Source organism: Sardina pilchardus, chromosome 8, assembly GCF_963854185.1.
Source record: "Sardina pilchardus chromosome 8, fSarPil1.1, whole genome shotgun sequence".
Taxonomy (NCBI): domain Eukaryota; kingdom Metazoa; phylum Chordata; class Actinopteri; order Clupeiformes; family Clupeidae; genus Sardina; species Sardina pilchardus.
Window position 1 is genome coordinate 35,266,558 of NC_085001.1, and position 21,855 is coordinate 35,288,412.

Consider the following 21,855-nt stretch of genomic DNA (forward strand, 5'->3'; position numbering starts at 1 on the left):
TCCTGGTATAGTGGCCCCTCCATGGCAACAAAGAAACATCTAAAAATGCTTTTGTCCATCCAGTCCCCATTCAATCAAAATGTGAAAATATCAATTGGTTTACTATATTGTCCTTGCTTCATTTCCAACAAATGAGTCTCCTGGCCTCTTTATCATACCACTCCCCACAGATTGCTGATTTGTAGGAATTTTAGTAAAAAAAAAAACTAAAAAAAACTAAAACTAAAACTAAAACGCAAACACACATCAGACAGCTATTCCCCAACAGATGAACATCCAGCTTGACTCATCTTCACTGACTCCGACTAGATCGGCACGTAACTTGGGTGTCATAATTGATGACCGACTTGACTTCTCTGAGCATGTAGCCTCAACTGCTACGTCATGTCGTTTCATCCTTTACAACATTAGAAAGATCGGACCTTATCTGACGCAACACAGACCACACAGCTTCTTGTTCAGGGTTCTCTCCAAGATGGACTATTGCAATTCATTGTTAGCTGGCCTACCTGCTTATGTATTAAGATCGTTACAACTAATTCAGAATGCTGCAGCACGTCTAGTCTTCAATCAGCCAAAGAGGACACATGTAATTCCTCTGTTAATTACTCTCCACTGGCTCCCTATAGTGGCCAGAATTAAATTCAATAAAATCTCTTAGTTTAGCTTAGGACATTGACTGCATCTGCTCCCTCCTATTTGAATTCAATGATCAAGGTTTATATTCCCAATCGCCCACTATGGTCTTCTGACGAGCGTCTGTTGTGTCGACCAGCTATAAACACTGGGGCAAATTCAGGATTTTTCTCATCAGTGGTTCCATGTTGGTGGAATGGGTTGCCCAGTGCTTTCAAAGGGGAATCTGAAGGCATTTATTCAATATACATTTAGTCTATTAATGTTCTTATGATTAAGGTTTGTATGTTATTGCGTTGTTTTGTTACCATTAGGCCATTGATTAAATTGAGATTGTTTTTATGATTGGACAAAAGTGTCTGCTAAACACCATTTGTAACTGTGACTGTAACTATTTGATATTATGAACAACTTAACTTACTAATGAACAAGAATAGGCCTATGGAAGCGTCATAGCAGGCCTAACTGTTTTTACCTTAAAAAGAGAGTAAAATTCAAGGTGATGACATTCTGATCATTTCTGATGTCTAACTTTTAGGCTGTAGCTATCTTTTCTTTTTATTTTCATGCCAAACAGTAGCCAAAAATGCAAAGGCCTCCAAATGCCATCTGGTGTAATGGACAGACCACAGTCCAGACTTCACTCTCACAGGTGGCATATTGCTTGACCATGTCAGTTGTCATTCAAGAAAATAAAAAAATAAAAATAAAAATAAAAAAAACAAGATGCACATGATTTTGGGTCTTAAGTCACACAACAAGGAGGCTCGTGAGTTTTCTCACAAGACAGATGTAGGCTGGTGAGATAATTAAAGTCATGGCCTTTTGATAACGCTGTGAACTCAAGACCCATGACGATGATAGAATCAAACTGGTTGAGGACTAGAATAGAATCAAGCTTTTCCAACAGATTGCCGAACAAATACAGCCTTCTTTCAGTGCGTCGTTGACATACCGCGCATGAAGACCAAGCACAAAACCCGCGTGGATAGAGAATAGTCTTCGCGTCATAGTGCTGTAACTTATCGATTGGTTCGCCATTGTGTAATGAGGAGGCGTATAAAGTGCAGTCACTTCGAAGAGTGCACAAGTTATCAGGAGTGCGGCTATAGCCTAGTTCGTTAGAACTATACTTGAAACAACTTTTGGTAGACAGAAAATTGTTTCAATATGCAGTGCTGTGCAAAATACTGGGGATTTCTCGTCTCCAGGTCTGTCAACCGCCTCGTGCGCTCCAAAAATCGCCAACAGTTTGAAAGACTGCTTATTCGAAACCAGCATGTTTTTGAACCTATTTGCGGATTACGGACATCTGTGGTTTTCCAGTCGAGAAAAATCGACAGAATTTTGCCAAGGCATGACGACTTTGCTGAGAGACATATAGGACCAGGTGAAAAGGAAAAAAAGGAGATGCTGAGTAGTATTGGGATTGAGGTAGGCAAAATCTTCTTGAATAAGCATAGGCCTACCTGTAAACTAACTACGGATTTTAAATATGTTGATGTGTCATTTTGATATTTTGTATTCCGAAAATATAGCCTACTTTATTAGGTTAGGGCCAACATAATCTCTCATCCTATAGCCTACAAATTATCATCTGCAAGGTGCTCCAGGCTGGCTATAGGCTAACAAGGAAATTCGTGTTGTTTTGTAATGTTGTGATTGCAGTCCATTGAGGAGTTGATAGAAAAGACCCTTCCAGCGTCTATCCGCTTGCAGAGAGCTATGAAAATGGATGACCCCATCTGTAAGTTTGTCTATCTTTCTGCTACAATCGGAGCACGTGTTAATGTTGTGAATTCCTTGTTTGTGTAAGGTGTTCAGCATAGGCTACATGAACGCTTGGCTCTTAAATGTGAAGCTAATCGTCCAGCTTTACAGATATGCCGATTCAATTTGATAATGAAAAGTAGGTTGCGTGAATTTTTTTTATTTTTTTTAGGTTTAATGTGTTGTGGTACGTTATATGCGTGAAATAATGTTAACGATCATCACATCAAACTATAAATAATCAGTTGTAGGCCTATAATAATCCCATCAACAGCTATGTGCATGGTGGGTTATGTCAGAGATTCATTGTGCGAGGATTGCGCTGGAAATTTCCTTTGAACATATTTGGAGTTGTTTTTGAGAAAGTCCGCTTCCAGCACCAATCTCTTGCCGGGAACGGAACTTGCCAATAGGATGATGAGAGTGTAAAGTTCAGCCTTGAGTTCCCGTCTCAAGGCCAGTTTGATCTGGTTGGGACATTGCCTACGCCTTAAGCATTAACCGTGTAACTTTGCATACTAATATATTGGACCTATTGTTCTTATGATTTAGGCGTAAATCGGATGAGCCCCGATGTCACGTTTGGGACCACAGAATGCACTGCGTTGTCTGTAGCCTAATGGATTATGATGATGATGATAATAATAATAATAATAATAATAGTAATAATAGCTATAGCCTAATATAAACAACAACAACAATTGTTGTAGTAGTCTAATTTATATTAGCCTATAATGGCAAAACATTAGTTAATCTATCTGGGCAAGACTACTTATTAATTTGAATGCCCTGAATACTTTCATGGATCAGGCGACGATAATGATTTTAAAAAAGCGCTATTTGAATCTGCCCACTGATTTATGCATTCCAGAGATGCTCTGGTTAAATAGCCAGGCTCTGGTTAATATATTGAATTGTGTGGGCTACAAATAATGTATGTTGTGACTAGTGTAGATTTTCAGTGGGATAGCTTATAGCATGCATAGGCTATAGATATCCTTTAGTTAAGATCAAAGAGATGCATAATCAAGAGGTTATCTGTGTTAGTCTATCTGAACTAGATAGCTCAGCCTTTTCTGGCTGACTGTACAGCTCTGAATCGCTGATGTAGTCATGCAGAAAGCCAAACTGTGACTACGAATGGGAGGCCATGCTGAAATATGCTTGCTTAGCCTTCTTGAGTGGAGCTTGCAAAGATGGCAGTTGTTTCATGCTATAAAAATATATTCAGCAGATTTTTCTAGATTTCTAGCCTATTGACCTAGTCCTTTTCACACAGTCAGTATGCTTTACAAAAAGTATAAGAGTAGGCTAAGCTTATATAGAATATGTAAGTCTAGCAAAATTAAACAAATAAAATGACATGAAGGAAAGTAAAATCAGGTAGCCTACTAGGGAAATCCTTAGCCTAAATAGTGATTTTGTAAAAGTGCCGATTTCAAAGCAGATATTGATGGAGGTTATTTAATGTAATGTGGGGGTTATTTATATAATAATAACTTCATAGGCTACTAATAGCAACCTGTATAGATTGGCCAAAAATGGTGCTGATCTTTTGAAGACTTTTCCAGGGTCAATGGAAAGGTCTTGTGTTTTGTCTGTGTGTAGTCCATGGGTATTGTAATGATTAATATAAGAATTTTTCCAGATGAAGACATAATACCTGATGACTGTAGACTTACAAGCCTCCTGTTAATCATAATCTTATTGTCTTATCTTATTCTACTTTAATAATGATCTGTGACCTTTGTGGCTTTCTGTGCAGATTGTGCTCTCTAAAGTGATTTAATTTCCCCTACTAGCCTAGTTGAGTTCATACTGGTTCCTTTTCATTTTGTTTAACAGAATGTTAGTTGCAACCTCCTGATTTGCCTGCTTCTGTATAGGCTACAGAACTGTGTTGGCATAGAATTAGCCTAGGTAATTTGAAAGGTACATTTTCAACTTGATATAAGATTTAGCCATATTTAAGAGTGAATGGTGAATCAATATGAAATTAAATGTCTTTCAAGGTCCTAACAGGAATATTACAGGTGCATTTTCATGTTCCATGCGGAACTCCATTTGATGGAACTTTACACTATACTCAACAGGTGAAAATGAAATTCTTGAGTCTCTTCAGAAGATTGCATCCAAGAACAAGTTATGGAGATCTTATATTGGCATGGGCTATTATAATTGCGCCGTACCACCAGTGATTCAGAGAAATCTGCTGGAAAACTCAGGATGGTTGGTGTCTCTAATAATTTACCATGTCATTTTCCTGTTATTTTATGATATTATGCTGTATTGTAATGATGTGCATAGCTGCACTCTTAAAAGAAGTGCTCCTGGGGTGCTACATCGAACCATGCAGGCTTTAAAGAACCCTTAGATTAACTCATCAAATAACCATGTATGGGTGCCATATATGAAGCTTGCACTATTTTTAGCCAAAATAGCCATTTTTAGTTTTATATAGCACATTTTTTCTATGAGTGTGCAATCGCCACACATACTGTATGGTTAATGTAGACCTAGCTGACTGTGAATGGAGGATATTAAGAAATCATGGATGTATTAATAGACCTGGAGAGTGGTAGGAAGTACCCCCAGTCCTTCTTATGGCTGATGCTGGCTAGCTACTTAAACCAAAACTCTGGCTGCAGACATCATTAAAAACAGCATCCCATGGGTGTTTCATTCTGGTCACATTTTCTTAAGCAAGTCAGTCAGGTGCTGCATTACAGTTAGCCATAAATTATACCATCCATGTGGAGTGGTTGATCCCAGCTTGGAAACTGCCAGCTCATGAGAACAACCATCAATCCACTAAGACAACATACTGTACATTTGTTTTAATAATAAACTACTACAATGTTGCCTGGAATGTAAAGAGCCAATTGGCATACTTTGTCACACTTTGTCACACTAAAGTGGTAGTAACATTTGAGCTTTCCTTCCAATGAATGGACTTAATAATAGGCTATAATCTAACCAGTACAGGAAGAGTTAGATTTTTTGGAACCATATACAGTATGACATAAGTGAAATGTTCAGGTATGCAGTCACCACATTAGGGCAGTGTAAACACCTACACCAGCCCTGCACATCCAGTGCCTGCTTCTATAGTTTCTGCAGTTTAAGTTTTATTATTGGTTTCAATGTCTGTTTGACATTACATGAAAATTATTATTTCTTTAAATTTTCTTGGTAGGTCATTCTTCCAATGTTTTATATGGAAACCCCTCAAAATATATTGGGCTACATATCAAGGTGCATGTTATTACTTTACTGTTATTGAGTCACATTACACAACAGTATCAGAAGCCAGGATGTCCATATGTAGTGTTGAAAATGATTAAGACAGTCTTGACTGCTTGCTGTATATCTATGGTCTTTCATTTTTCATTTGGTAGTCTGTGTAACAGTTGTATACCACCATTCGCTTGTGACTCTGTGACTTCAAATAGTGACAAAAACGGGATATTTGGACATTTTGGAGATTTTAGTTTTTGTCTTTTGCCTTGAAGGGTGACTCAGTATACACCCTACCAGCCAGAGGTTGCGCAAGGTCGCCTGGAAAGCTTACTGAACTACCAAACCATGGTGTGTGACCTAACGGGCTTAGCAGTAGCTAATGCCTCTCTCTTAGATGAGGGGACAGCTGCAGCAGAAGCCATGCAGCTCTGTCACAGGTCAGTGGACAAACATTCCATTTTCTGCAGTTGTGATTGGCCTCAAGTGTAATGCACAAGTCTGATGCGCTATTATGTTCCCCCACTAGACAAAATAAAAGGAGGACTTTCTATATTGACCCACGCTGCCACCCACAGACTATTGCAGTTGTTCAGACTCGTGCAAAGTAGGTTGTTGAGTGCTTCCAAGTTTCATATTGAGGTCCCACCTTTATGCAACTGTTCTACATTAACGTCAATTTTCTTTTTCCATGTGGAACATCCTAGCTACATAGGTGTGAACACTGTACTGAAACTACCCCATGAGATGGACTTCAGTGGAAAGGATGTGAGTGGTGTTCTCTTCCAGTACCCAGACACAGAGGGCCGCGTCGAAGACTTCACGGCTTTAGTTGATCGAGCACATAAGGGTGGGGTAAGTGCGGCATTTTCAAAGGGTTTCTATGCAAATGCTTTGATGCTGTCATTTTAGTCATTGTTGGTCTCTGGTTCAGTTTTGGTGTCTGAATGGAAATGTAAAGTATATTACCTACTGTATAAATACGATTTAAAAAGGCTTGGTGATGTTCTTGATATGTGAGTTGATTTATGAGTTGTACGGCTCAATTGTAAACATGTCTTTTTTAAATCTCTTAAGGCCCTGGCATGTTGTGCCACAGACCTGTTAGCCCTCTGTGTTCTGCGCCCACCTGGGGAGTTTGGGGTGGATGTGGCCCTGGGAAGTGCTCAGCGATTCGGAGTCCCTCTTTGTTATGGTGGGCCTCACGCAGCCTTCTTCTCAGTCAAAGAAAACCTTGTCCGCATGATGCCTGGCAGGATGGTGGGGGTGACGAGGTAAAAAAGCTTCAAATTGTCTGTTGTAATCATCTATGGCAAATCACTGTCCAATATGGCAGTCAGTATGTGTGATTCTGTTGGCGGTTAGAAACACGTACACCATTCACAATACAAACGAAATTATGACTAATTCTGACCTTTTCAGAGATGCTGCCGGGAAGGAAGTTTATCGTTTGGCTCTGCAGACCAGAGAACAGCATATTCGGAGAGACAAAGCAACTAGTAACATCTGTACAGCTCAGGTAGGTCAATCAATAATGCATCAAATTTCATGATTCCAGTACAATGTTTTCCTTTTTAATGTGATTCGATTGTATATATTCTCAGGCTCTTCTTGCTAACATGGCTGCTATGTTTGCTGTGTACCATGGGCCGCAAGGTCTGCGCCACATAGCTGAGAGGACTCACAATGCTGCCTTGATCCTGTCTGAAGGTATGCTAGTTATTAAATCATTATTAACTGCCATCCAATGGTACATTTTGATGAATTGTGATATTATTTTCACAACTTACTTACTTGTAAATTCTTTGTTGTCTAAGGGCTAAAGCGTGCAGGTCACAAACTGCAGCATGAAATGTTCTTCGACACTTTAAAAGTCCACTGTAGTGTGGCTGCCAAAGACATCTTGGAAAGAGCGGTTCAGCGCCAGATCAATTTACGAGTTTACAGTGAAGAAGTGGTGAGCCAGCATTTTCTCTGAAAAGGTTACCTTAGCCGTTATTCAGTTTTTTAAACATGTTTTGTTATAAGATTTCACTTATCGGTCATTTTCTGTACACCATAGCTTGGTGTTTCCCTGGATGAGACCGTGACTGAAAGGGATTTGGATGATCTGCTTTGGGTGTTTGGCTGTGAATCTTCAGCGGTATGTTTTAAATGTCTAAAATTACACATTTTACAACAGATGTAAATTGCAACAGAAAGAAATTACAACAGAAATGAACACCGAGAATAATGGTTCAACTTTTTTTGCCCAAGGAACTCATTGCTGAGAAAATGAGTGGACTAATGAAAGGACTTCTGGGAAGTCCTTTCAAGAGGACCAGCAAGTACCTCAACCATCTTGTGTTTCACAGGTTTGAGAGAAATCATATAGTAAAAATGTCACAGCTACACATGAAGTTAATAGAGATTTAAAGAGGTGTGTTCAATCTAGACTGGATTGACCTTCCAACATTATGATAAAAGAAATAACATTTAAAAAAATCATGTCAGTTCTGAGAACAAAATTTGTAGTTTAGTATTAGTAGTTTGAATACACAACATGAAAGTTGCACAAACATGAGAGAGGCAATGTCTGCCTGTTGGCCCCGGGGAACATTTCTGATAAATGTGTTGTTTATTTTTTACAGTTACCACTCTGAGACCAATATTGTGAGATATATGAAACGTCTGGAGAACAAAGACATTTCTCTTGTGCATAGCATGATTCCGCTTGTGAGTGGGTACATCAGTAATAGTTATATACATTTATTTTTAGGCTGACTGATTTTTCTCAATGAAGACATTTTTCCGTTCTTTTTCATTATAGGGGTCTTGTACAATGAAATTGAACAGCTCATCAGAACTGATGGTAAGGGAAGCATTTTCTTTCAACATCATGTACGTACATAATAATAATAATAATAATATGATTTCAAAAATAACATTACATTATGTTTACCTCATGTATTTCCTACTATTAACAGCCAATCACTTGGAGAGAATTTGCAAATATCCACCCATTTGTTCCACTGAACCAAGCTGAAGGTTATCAACAGCTGTTCCGTCAGCTGGAGAAAGACCTTTGTGAAATTACTGGCTATGACAACATCTCATTTCAACCCAACAGGCAAGGCAATGATTAAGTACAGAGTTGGCTTTATGTCTTATTGCACAACCTTTTAGCATGCCCTCACTAAAGTATATTGAATGTTTTCTCCAAAAACAGTGTGTCGATGGTTTCTTAACTAGATTGTTGTACTTTTTCCTGACCTTTGTACTAATCTTTGTACTTAGGGATAGGCGGAGTCTTCATCCTGATTTCTATATTTACTGTTTTGTAGTGGTGCTCAAGGAGAATATGCTGGCCTTGCTGCCATCAAAGCCTATCTCAATTCCAAAGGGGAGTCACATAGGACAGTAAGTAGCCCTAGGCTGTTTTTTTTTTTTTTACCCTATGCAGGATTGGCGATTTCGGTTTCGTTTTTCATTTTCGCTCGTTTTATGCTTGCATATTTCTCTGCAGAGCTTCCCCGATAGCTTTAGCGTGTATATTTATACATAGGCTATATAAAAATATATAAATTGCAAGCGTGGTTCTTCTTGTTCCTTATGCGTCTCAGCCTTCCAGATGTAAACAAGGAGCGATCGTCTCCTGAATAAACTGCAAGGTTGCGATAGCGGATAGGGACACTGGGGGCGGGAGGAAATATTACTGTTTTCAATAAAACTGGTCAGTCAAGCAAAACATCGATTTCTAAGCGATTTTATGACTATGAAAAAGTTGCATAGGGTCTCTTTAAAGCAGCAACATGGAAAGCCCAGGATATTATCTATTTATTGGAACATTTGTATCAGAGTTTGTGTAGGAATAGAACTACCAGACTTAAGGCTTTGCGTTATGTTCTGTACCCTGGCCACTATTTATATTATCAGATAGAGAACTACAGAACAGTAGTAGTAGTTGTGACAAAGCAAGGGAAATCCACATCTTTGGCCATGGGGACCACAAAGGAGCTAAAATCCATGGGTGCTCGCATCTGTTGTAAAGACAACTCTGCCAATTCCCTATGAGCTAATACAAGTGAGAATGATGTAGCAACAATGTCAATGAAATTCATGAGTTGTGAGTTTGGACCATAGCCTACATAGCAATAAAAATGTATAAAACCTTAACTGTACTGGAGAAGGAATTAGTTTTAAAATTATTGTGCTTACCCTTATTGGGGGCCTAGCAGTGAAGCGATAGCTTTTCCTATGATTATTATACTCTGCCATTGGAATCTATGGCAGCCCATAGAACGCTTTGCTAAAAAGTGCTGAAATTTGGCAGAACGTTTCGGGACACTCTGCTGACCACTCAAGCTCATTTTACGGACCTCTGAACCCAGCCGTCTAGCGCCACCAATGGGTCAAAATGTGGCCGAAAATATAACTGTCAAGTTATGAAATTCTACGCACTGATTCAGGATGGTCCCATGATCACTCTCACCAATTTACAAAATACTATGCCCAATACTGTAGCGCCACCAATGGGTCGAACCTGGACTTGCATTCACGCATGTGACCATTGGACGATGTGACACCGTTGGAATCCCAGGACCTACCTGAGTTCAGTTCACTATTGTCACTTTCCGCCATATTGGACCTCCGCCATATTGGGTTTAGTCCAAATGCTACAAAAAGTTTCAGCGGTTACAAAGTTCATCCGATTTTCACGGAACTTTGCAGAGATGAAGTTCAGATCGAGCCACACAAATGATAGTGGGTGGATTTTTTTATTTTAACATTGGCCGTTAGGGACAAACAATCAAATATAGCGACGAAGCCGCCAAACAGGAAGTGGACTAACATCTCAGTGACTCTTTGAGTTAACGTAAGAACTCGATACCATTAGTCAGGACAATGTCTCAATCACTCACACTTAAATTTCAAATCCTACTTCTTTCTCTTTGTTGCGATGGTGGTATTGAAAGATACTAATTTAGAAATGAAATAATAACCTTAACTAATTAATAACCTTTGTGAACCTTTTTGTTTTGCTGCCAGCATAATAAATCAGTAGCCTAGGCTTTCTGTCAGCCTATCCTTGTCATGACAAGATACAATATTTGGTCTAATTCGCAAATTTGAAACAAAATGTGATTCATTGACGACATGGGACATAGCATAGGCCATATAAAAAATATTTGAACAATTTGGAACTCTAGCAGCATTTAATCAGAACTTTAGCGTGCACAATGCACCATAGAGCTGGTTTCAGATGATCGGGTGGGTTTTAGGAGATTAATATAACCTGAAACTAAAAAAAGACCAGCGCGTATAGCACATACTCTATTGTAGTGACTGTACTCTGTCTCAATTCTGAATAGCCAATACTCCGAGCTGCAATGCCTGTGTAAAAGTTTTGTGACAGCTGACAGTGAATTCCCCTCTATTTAGGCTACCTGCTCAAAACGCACTTAAGCATGAAAACCCTTGCTTTTCTTGTTAGGAAATGGTGACCTGATCTCCTGACAGGCTGGAATTAGTGAAATCAGCACAAATGCAATGATTAACCATTATCACAAAAAACGGCAAACTCTACTTCTCACCACTGCTCAAACTAGTATCTACCGGTACACCCACAATGACCGCAGACCTGCCAAGTGCCAATTTAAGACATTTACCTTCTCCTACGTAATGTGTATAAGTAAGTATATAAGTATAAACTTTTTTGATTTCCCGTGAGGGGAAATTCGGTCTCTGCATTTATGTTAAGCTATGTGATGACACACCATTTTACTGTAAGCAGTTCTTTATTCAGTTCACCTTGCATAGGTTTTCAAAATCAAAGGTGTTCTTTGGTTGGTGTTCTTTCTGGATTTAAATGGCATTCAGAAGGCCAATGAGAAAGTCCACGTTCCACGTTTTCATATCAACCTAAATTAAGGAGGTGGTAGATTAGTCTGGTTCTTTTTTAAAAAATAAATCACGCCTCTTTCATAAGCCCGCCTTGATTTCGAATTTGCGCGGTGTAGGTGTGACAGAAGCGGAGATGGGAGAATCCGCTTAACAGAGAGGCGCAAAAAAGGCTTACGCGCCATTTACGCACGAATGGGAGAATTCCCCCCTATGAGAATAATCAACAGATTAATCAACTATGAAAATTAACCTTTAGTTGCAGATCCAGTCCTTTTGGTCAACTGATTTATGATGATGTTGTTCTCAGGTATGCCTGATCCCTAAATCAGCCCATGGTACTAATCCTGCAAGTGCCCAGATGGCTGGTATGAAGGTTCAGGTGGTAGAGGTGGATAAAGACGGAAACATTGATGTGACTCACTTGAAGGCCATGGTAAGACGTCCAAATTGTGACTATAATGGAAATATAATGTTAAGTTCTTGCACAATTATTTCAGGTGTTTTGGTTTGTAGTAAAAGTAGTACTCATTCAAGTTGGATAAATGGCATCTACAGTGCCTGTAATGAAGTATTTTGGATATTTCTCCCATTTTATTGTTTTTTTCTAAATTAAGTCATGGTCAATGTATTTTAGATTTAAAAAAAAAAATAATTCAGTTTGTCAAAATTAAAACGTATCTCGGCAAAGTCATGTTGATTAAGTAAGGGATAACGGCCGACGAGGTGACCGGTTCGATGGAAATAATGGCTAGGTGGAGGTCTAGAACTCCGGCGACGTGCGAAGCACGGAGACGGAGTTACCTCCGCCGTGCCATTATTTCCATCGAACCGGTCGACCTCGAAGGCCGTTATCCCGCTTATCTCCCGTTTGTATTCATAACATGTATATTTAGAACATAGTTTTATTCCACCGTTGCGTCCGTTAACATCGCTAAAACTGTCTTGACTGCAGGGACTACTTTCCGCCACATATCAACTTTCTACTTGCAGGACAAAACTGCCGTTACTAGTTCTAAATGGATGGTTGCTATGGCCAAAAGCCAGTCGTTAGTTCTAAATGGCTGGTTGCTACGGCCAAAAGCCAGTCGTTAGTTCTATCTCTCCCGTTGTCAAGCGGCCATATCCCAGTATTCTGATTAACTTTAACTTTGAAAGATCGCTACTTTTATAGCCTACATGGCATCCAACTAGCTACAATCCACCTCCGTCATATGCTACAATGTTACTATGGTTCTGCACGTCTGTATTTCAGCTTGGATGCAACGTGACAGTTCATTTAAACTTAGCAACGAGTTTGGCGAATTAATATTCAAGTGTGATACGGGAACTACTTCAAAGGTAGCAGGTTATACGAAGTTAATGGCCACCCCATCAGCCAATCAGAGAAGAGAATTCCATCGTTGAGGGAGATAATGAAAAATAATATATAATGTAAAATAAGTGATTGCATTCAGTCCCTTCAAGTCAGCACTTAGTACTGTAGATGCATTTCTCGGCCACAGTCACAGCACAGTGTCTGTGTGGATAAGTCTCAGTTTGGTTTACACATCTAGACACTGACATTTTACTCCATTCTTCTTTACTGCTCCACCACGTTGGCATACTATTCAGATGTTTGGCCTGTGTTTGTGGTCAAAGAGATTGACGTAGTTAATTACAGTGTTAATGCAGAAAGGTAAGTGGTAACATAAAACTTAAAAAATTGGTCTCTGAGTAAATATTTTATGAGAATAAAATAACTTGTTTGGCAGGACACCTCTGAATATGGACATGACCCCATGACCCCATGACCCCATGATTTGTTGCCGTATATTTGCAGCAAGATCATATTTCCACAATCAAATTTGATTTTCTGGCAAACAGTTGACAATGTTGCGGCAAATTTGCAGCAATGTCAAATGCAAATTCTGTCAGGACCACTTCAGTCGAAAATACACATGATCGAAATGTCTTTTAGAAGCAACTTTATTTTGTATTTGGCGGTATGGCTCTGTTCAGAGGAAATTCCCTGTCTTTCCATGAGCTCCATGGAAAGCCAAGACAGGGAACAGCAGCATCCTCAGGGGGCTAGCGTCCCAGTTTAAAACTGGGAGAGTAACTCTATTCCCCCTAGAACAGAGCAAGCAACAATGACAACAGTATGACATTATTTCAAGTTAAACCATTTTGAGGTGGAACTGGGGAGGAGGTGGGTTGCAAAGCAGCGAGCAGAGAAAGCAATGATCGTAAACAGACTGATGCAGCTTAAATAAGGCGTCCTAATGAGAGAGACCACTTATGAGTGAAGGGAACGATTAGCTGAGCGGAACAGCTTATGTGGGCTGTGTTTGGAATAGCCAATAAGAAACTGACAGCAGCTGACAGCGGGTTTGACTGCGCGGCGTGCCAGAACTAACGCAGAATGCTTGATTTAGGTGTATCGCCAGAAGTTCACTGGAGGTTGGCCATTATTGGTTAAATGTGATGGCAAATCACTGGAAAACACATTTGCCACTGTGCCAAATGTCTTATTCTTGCCAGAAACTTTGCTGGAAGTTTTCCATTTGCAACCTAGTCTGGATATCATATCACCATGCTAAGCTCAATCTTTTAAGATTGAACATTAGTTTGGGGAGTCTGCGCTTTATTTTTACTGCACAAGATGACTCTACGCTTGGATAGTCCTTCAACCAATCAGATCGATGATCCGACCGAAGTGCGTCTTTTGGATAAGCTAGTTTGTGATTGTACCCAAAGGTTGTGGACAGGTAGCAGGGGAGATGGGGTATACCCCGTTCATTCCGACATATCCCCACTCCGACATTGACGCCCAATTGTCGTAGTGGAGGCATGTCTCTTTATGGAAAAGGTCCCACCACTTCGACATTTTCTGTTTTCATGGTCGCAGTGGCGGTATTTAACTTTTTTTTTTTCAAACAACGTGCCATTCCGACATGAGGTCATTAATAGGCTATTAATGTCATACTGTAACTATTAGGCTTACTAGGCATGGCTGTAGGCAGCTATGAGGCCACTGAGATCTGGACCTCATCAGTTTTGAAAGCTAGAAATACATGTGTTTGCTATATATCGGTATATTGTTGTGCATGTTGCGTGCGCGACTCGGAAGTGAAAGCAGTTCTGTATAGACATTGCAAGTTTTCATGGTGACCATCGGCGCAGCTGTAGCTGATTGTGAAAGCCGATTGAAAATACATACGTTTAGAGCGAATGTTTCAACTATGTTTGCCATGGGTAGTGGACAAAGAACACTAAAATAAAACAATAGCCTAAATAACTGTGCGTAATGGACACGGCTCTATCCTAAATAATTTTTGAGGTTCGCCATTTGGTAATATGACCTATCCTTACTGACAATAATTTAGATTGAGCACAACTAAAGTTGCGCGAAGGCAAAATACAGTCCTAAGCGGCTAAGCCTATGATATAGCCTGGCCAATAATAGCCTATTGTAGATGTGCAAAACCAGTTTGCGTGTGTGCTTGCCGGTGAGGTGTAGCCTATACAAAAATGAGCATAACATCTGATTATTAAAGTATGGCTATAGGCTACTGGTAAGAGAAGAGCTGGTTTAAAATTCAAGTAACGTGCGCTATTTAACCCCTCGAGACCGACTGTATTGCAGTCTGCTGACAGCCAGGCGACGCTCCCAACCCATTCGTTTTGGGCACGAATTAATGGGTTTGCCCTTAGTTTAAATTGAGGCGAGGGGAGATCTCGTTATCGTTTTGGACTGTCGGATTCTTGCGCTTATTGTTTGGACTTATGGACACTGAACTTTGGGGGGTGGTTGTTAGTGCTTTACGAAGCTTTGTGTTTGCAAGTGTCGGGCCTTCAGCTCACCGCGCGATGCAGTTGCGCACTAGGTGGCCACGAACTCATTAACTGTTTACGACACAATACAGCGTGGTATTTGTGTTTTTCGTTTGTTAGATGAATGCATGTTTGACATGTAAACAGGCCTTCTGCCTGTTAACTTAAGGCCTTCTTTTGTATGGGGTTGCTCACATCCGCCCGTAAACTTATATTATGTGCGTAGTGGCAGTATACTCTTGATTATATTAAGAGGCAAATTGTTACAGGACAACCTAAACTGACTTCCCCAATGCTTCCCCGAAACACATTTTCATTTTAAAAGCATATAATATAGGATGAACAAAGTCTATGGACTTGCTATAGCCTATTAAATCCAGATGTGCCACGTCCGATTTCGCAAGTGATGTAGGCTACATTTAAAAATCGACAGCTGCCCCAGCCGTGGCGCGACTGGCTGGGGCACCTGCACCACATGCCGGCGACCCGGGTTCGATTCCCGCCCCGTGGTCCTTTCCGGATCCCACCCCGACTCTCTCCCACTCGCTTCCTGTCATTCTCTCTACTGTCCTGTCCAATTAAAGGCATAAAAAAAGGCCAAAAAAATAATCTTTAAAAAAAAAAAATCGACAGCTGTCTGTTAGACTAAACAAACGTATTTATCGTAGCCTGGGCTACTGTATTCACCCACAATAGGCTATCCACTTTTTCGAAAAGAATGAAAGAAGGCAGTAGACTGCGAGAGTAGCCTAATAGCAGCTTTCAGACACTCAAGGTGAGGAAGTGGGGTGTGGGGGGACATTAGGCCACAACGTTTATCTCAAGGTGTTGTTGGCATTAAATTGACTTGGGGGGGGGGGGGGGGATCGGATTTGTAGACTGTCGGAATGGGGGTATAAAATGTGTCGGATTAACAGCATGTCGAAATGGCAGCATGTCGAAATAGAGGCATGTCGTAGTGGTAGCATGTCTGAGTGGCAGCATGTAACCAGGAGATAGATGTGCAGATTTCCAGCCTGAGCTGCCGGGTGAAATTCAAATTTGTCGGCAGGTCAGGCACAGTTCACCCAGCCTATTTAGCAGCCAACATGGGCAAAATCACCCACAAATTTGCTGCAAATCTGCTGCAAACATTAAACTTTTGTAAGGGCGAGCTTTGGCTTTGCATTGCTTGCGATTTACTTGTACACTGTCAGTTGGTATTTGACAAAAGCATTGCTAAAATCACATAGTGATTGCTGAAAAACACCCTCACATCACGATGCTGAGAGAAATGCATTAATTGCTGTGAGACCTTAAATAGACGTGTGTGTGTGTGTGTGTGTGCGCGCGCGCCTTTCAAAATCATGCCTCATCAGCTGAATACAACAGTGGACTCCAATCGAGATGTACTTGTCTCAAAACAATTGTGAGGCATCTCAGCCACATTTCATGTGTCAAAGTAAATTGAATTCTTGTCAATGTCCTTTTATTTACTATGACTACATTAAAATAGTATAATGATGAAGCCATTGTAATTCCCTCATTTAGGTTCTCTCTACATTGGGTTGTGGTCCTTGCAGTAAACATAGTTGTTATTATTAATATAATTATTTTCCCTTAGGTGGACAAACACAAGTCTAAATTGGCTGCCATGATGATCACATATCCTTCCACTAATGGTGTGTTTGAGGAGAATGTCAGTGAAGTGTGTGAGCTCATTCACCAGAATGGTGGCCAGGTGTATTTGGATGGTGCCAACATGAATGCTCAGGTAAGGTACATCTAATTTATCAGAAAAATGTATCCTTTAACTTGGAAGCACTGAGGATTTCCTAAATATGTGAAAATATTTTGTATACACTGTTGTTCAGGTAGGCTTGTGCCGCCCTGGGGATTATGGGTCCGATGTGTCTCATCTCAACCTTCATAAAACCTTCTGTATCCCTCACGGTGGTGGAGGCCCAGGAATGGGACCTATTGGAGTGTCAGTGAATTACCATCCTTCGTTCTGATGACTCATAAATAAACATAAAGTAGTCCTTAAATATTGGTTCTGGTTTATATTGATTTCTTTAGTATAATTATTCCACAGGAAGGAACACCTGGCACCTTTTCTACCCAGTCACCCTGTGGTGCCCATGACCTCAGGTGATTGTGTAAGCTCTTTGGGGACAATAAGTGCTGCTCCATGGGGTTCAAGTGCTATCTTGCCAATATCATGGGCATATATCAAGGTAAAAGTTTTTTTTAAATTTAATGTATCACAATAATATCATTGTTAAACCCTCAAGAAACCATTTTACACCTAGATGTATCCAAATGTCCTAGACTTGAGAGAATGTACTGTTCTTTGGTATTAGATGATGGGTGCCAGAGGTCTGACTCACGCTACAGAGGTGGCCATTCTTAACGCTAACTACATGGCCAAGAGATTAGAAAGCCACTACAAGGTGCTGTTCAGGGGATCAAGAGGTAAACCACATGCTCTACCGTAATCCATTTTATGAAGTGTGGAACAGAAAAATGTTCATCCTTTGCAAAAGTACTTTCTATTATTTTACATTGTTTTTACTTTTCTTTAACTTCTTTTAGGGTTTGTTGCTCATGAATTCATTTTGGATGTTCGACCATTCAAGAAGACGGCAAATATTGAGGCTGTGGATGTGGCAAAAAGATTGCAAGATTATGGTATGAACACTATGTACCATGGTTTACTGTTCAACTATTGTCAAGTTGCTTCCATGCATTTCTGCAGACATTGAAACATTCAGCCAACTGTCCTTCACTCCCAGTACACTGACTTTTGCCCTTTTAACAGTGATAAGATATAAAGCAGACTTTGATACAGTTTTTAACCTTGTGAACTAGGATCTGACAGAATAAGTGCTGTTTTTAATATGGACTAGGCCAAGATCGGTAAAGGAATCATTAGATCAATAAATTGAAATTAAATCAATCATAAGGCCAGCCTTAACTGAAACACTACATGTTGTACTTTAAGGGTCAAATTGGTCAATTATAGTAATATAAGTATATCTGCATTCAGGTGATTCGAGTTTTGCAGTGGCATTTTTGGAATAGTGACATGCTTAATGGGAATGAATGTTGGCTAAGCTCACAGACTTGAAAAATGACAGTTATGGGGTTTTATATTTTTTATATTTATTATCAAGGGTGGACTTTTAGCTAAGTTAGCTGTAGCTCCTTCAGAAATCAGAAATTGTTAACCCTTCTCATCTGTAGAGGATAAGGTAGCTAAATGTTGCCAACATGAATTCACAAACATTTTTCCATAATGTAGCCTAATGTAGCCTAATAGGGTGGAACTCTAAGATCACCACAGTTTTTAAACTGAATTTCCTCCAAAAACAGATTATGTTGCTTCCTGTAAATGGCCTATATGGAATTAGTCTTTTCGGGAGGCAAGAAATAACATCCTAACTGGGTGGAAACGGACTTACTAACTATATTTTAGTTATTGAGGAAGTTGACTACATTGCATTGTGGCACATGCTGAAAATCAATGCGTACACCACACAAAGGTGTCCAACCCCCTAAATATATTATTAAATCAATTAATACTGGTCTCAATTTAGAAATAATAAAATAATGTAAATCATGGGATGCCACTGAAAAACTGTAATCACCAATTCACATTACAGTAGAATTTGATCCCAGTTTAGCAATCATGTCCTATCAATGCAACAGAATGCCAAATCAGAGACCGAATTATTTAAAACTGTTCTGTCCTGTATGAAGCATATCAGTATTTAAAGTAGCACCTGGTACAGCTCTGAAGAAGTCGAAAGAAATCCTACCTTACTATGACCTGTTCACAAACAATGGGTAAAGCAGCTACTGTCTTTGTATCATTCCGCGTCCCAATGTTTGTCAGGCTAAATCAATTTAATTTGGTTTAAAGGAAAACTATGCAGGATCGGCGATTTTGTTTTCGCTCGTTTTATGCTTGCATATTTCTCTGCACAGCTTTAGCGTGTTTATTTTACAAAACTCCTCAATCAGTCAGTCTGCCGTGCCTTTTCATGAGACTTTACATGACACCTCCTGGAGTAGAGCATGGGTGCGTGCCCAAGGGCTCCTGAAGTTGCAAGCGTGGTTCTACCGCTACAGACCATTAGGGCGGCCGAAAAAAACATTGTTCGACCGGTAATTACTCATTTAATCATATATAACAGTATGGAACGAATTGGTTAACTGAAAAACGTTGCATAGTTTACCTTTAAAGTGACACATTTTTCTTTTCCCTCTCTACCGTAACCTTATCTTACTTTGTTATGACATGGCTGGAACATTCTCATCAACAGTGAGATTAGAATTCTGTGGAACCCAGAAAAACATTTTTCCACACAACCACACTTCTTACGCATAAGAGAATTAACTGATGGTGTCTTTGTTTGTCCACAGGATTTCATGCTCCAACTATGTCATGGCCTGTGTCTGGCACTCTGATGATTGAACCCACAGAGTCTGAGGATAAGGCAGAGATGGACCGGTTCTGTGATGCCTTAATGGCCATAAGACAGGAAATAGCAGACATTGAAGAGGGAAGAATGGACTCCCGAATCAACCCCCTCAAGGTCAAACCAGACTTGCATTTTTGTAACAATGTGGCAACAAAGCATTTACAGCGGTCTTACCCCTAGCTTGTCTACACAGCTTTCTTTTTAGACAACTTTTAGACATTTCAGCTGCTCAAAATACTTCACAATCACATTGTCAAATTTGAGGTGTTATTTTTGTGAAACAGAACATAACACCTTATATCTATTATACAGATGGCACCACATTCCCTAGCATGTATAGCATCATCCACATGGGACAGACCCTATTCCAGAGAGTTTGCTGCTTTCCCTATGGTAAGTCTATTGTGGATCATGTTACCCCTCCGCTTGAAAATAATCACATTCCATTGCTATTGTGATTGATTTGATGTGAATGAGACAATGAATGTGTTAGGCATTTATTTGTTAATCAAGATGACAACCATTTTTACAGCCATTTGTGAGACCGGAAACCAAGTTTTGGCCAACAATTTCAAGGATTGATGACATCTATGGTGACCAGCATTTAGTCTGCACCTGCCCACCAATGGACACCTATGAATCCCCTTATGAGGAAAGGGCTTCCTCCTAGAGCAGTTGGGATCACACATCCACACCATTCCTTTCAAATATATTTTTTATAAGTGTGTTGTGCAGTCTCCATGTTGTTCTACTTTTGATAAAGAGAACTTGATAAAAAAAAACGTAACTTTTAAGTTTTACTGTGCATGTATATATGATGAATGGCTATCTCAACCCTTCCCCTAAAGTAAAAAATGACTACCGTAAAACTTCAAGTAAAAGCCAAGTTCCAAATAGACACGGGTCTCTTTTACACGCCTGGTGTGGCTACAGGCTTGGACAAATAAGGCCGGTCTCAAATTCTATATTTTTTATTCGGCCTATTTATCTCCTAAAACCAAGCCAGTTGTATAGTGCAGATTGAGCATGCAAGCCAGGTCTGATTAGATGTCATCAACAAAGACTGTGGTGATGAAAGCCACAGCTGCAAACTTTTTTTCAATCCGGACTATGTAGGCCTATGCCATGTCCTACGTAGTTCAGTTCATCCCATCTTGTTTCCAATTTGTGCACTGGACAACATATTTTATCTTGTCTTGACAGATAGGCTGGCGGTAAGCCTATAGTATACTTGTTTTTATTATGCTTAAACGGTTTCGTTCAGGACTGAAAATGCAACCGTATTTGACAGAGGACAGATGTAGGTTGTCGCCAACATAATATTAGCTTTCAGTGTGGTACAATGTCTTTGTAACTTGCGTTTTGATTACATGTTTTGTCTGTACCGGCTCTCCTGGGTAGGCATTCATCTTTTTACTGAGGGAAAAGTTTGTCAATTTTGGAAAATAAAAGCCTGGGCTATTATTTGAAGTTTTACGGTAGTATACATTCCACATACTCTTTCACATAGTGTATATGTTAAGAGGTTTTTCAATCTCAAGTAATGTAGCTTTCTTCAAGTACAACCTGTAGAAATAAATAAGAAATCTGACAACATGATGGCGAGTGTGTCCTAATTCTGTGCTTTTGAGATAAACAATCCCTCTTTCTAACTTTCACCCAAAAGCCAGATAACTTTTTGACCGTAGTGTATGTATATGCTTACAAAAGGGCTGTGTCTCATGACATTGTGATTTGTGTAGTTACAATGTAAACAAATAACAGTGTGTAAACAGGAAAATGTTGGAATTCTTTTGTCACTATTGAGAGGTGTAGGCTAATGGAGCCAGCCACTTCAAGGCACTAACTGCTAGCGATTTCACCCACTGATTCCCATTGTGCATGTGGGGGCGGTACGGTAACCTTTATGTTGACTGTATCTATGCTGGTCCTATCATAACCATACTTGGTTCACACAACTAGTACACCATTCTTTGGACCCATTCTATTTTTTGTGAAATTCTGTTCTTATGGGGCACCACATGTCTATATCAAGAAGAACAACCTAACA

At 39.8% G+C, this 21,855-nt stretch overlaps 1 protein-coding gene across 1 annotated transcript; it reads left to right on the top strand.

Moving 5' to 3' along the window:
- Positions 1 to 1,703: 1,703 nt before the first annotated feature.
- Positions 1,704 to 21,401, top strand: gldc (glycine dehydrogenase (decarboxylating)). Its single transcript, XM_062543769.1, has 25 exons — positions 1,704 to 2,070; positions 2,305 to 2,383; positions 4,500 to 4,635; positions 5,919 to 6,083; positions 6,173 to 6,250; positions 6,351 to 6,498; positions 6,721 to 6,917; positions 7,066 to 7,162; positions 7,248 to 7,353; positions 7,461 to 7,600; positions 7,706 to 7,786; positions 7,900 to 7,997; positions 8,274 to 8,358; positions 8,453 to 8,494; positions 8,610 to 8,752; positions 8,967 to 9,042; positions 11,834 to 11,959; positions 16,943 to 17,092; positions 17,193 to 17,305; positions 17,414 to 17,555; positions 17,682 to 17,793; positions 17,914 to 18,009; positions 19,747 to 19,919; positions 20,118 to 20,198; positions 20,338 to 21,401. Exons 1-25 carry the CDS (start codon positions 1,807 to 1,809, stop codon positions 20,473 to 20,475), a joined length of 3,066 nt encoding a protein of 1,021 aa, XP_062399753.1. The 5' UTR covers positions 1,704 to 1,806; the 3' UTR covers positions 20,476 to 21,401.
- Positions 21,402 to 21,855: the final 454 nt, after the last annotated feature.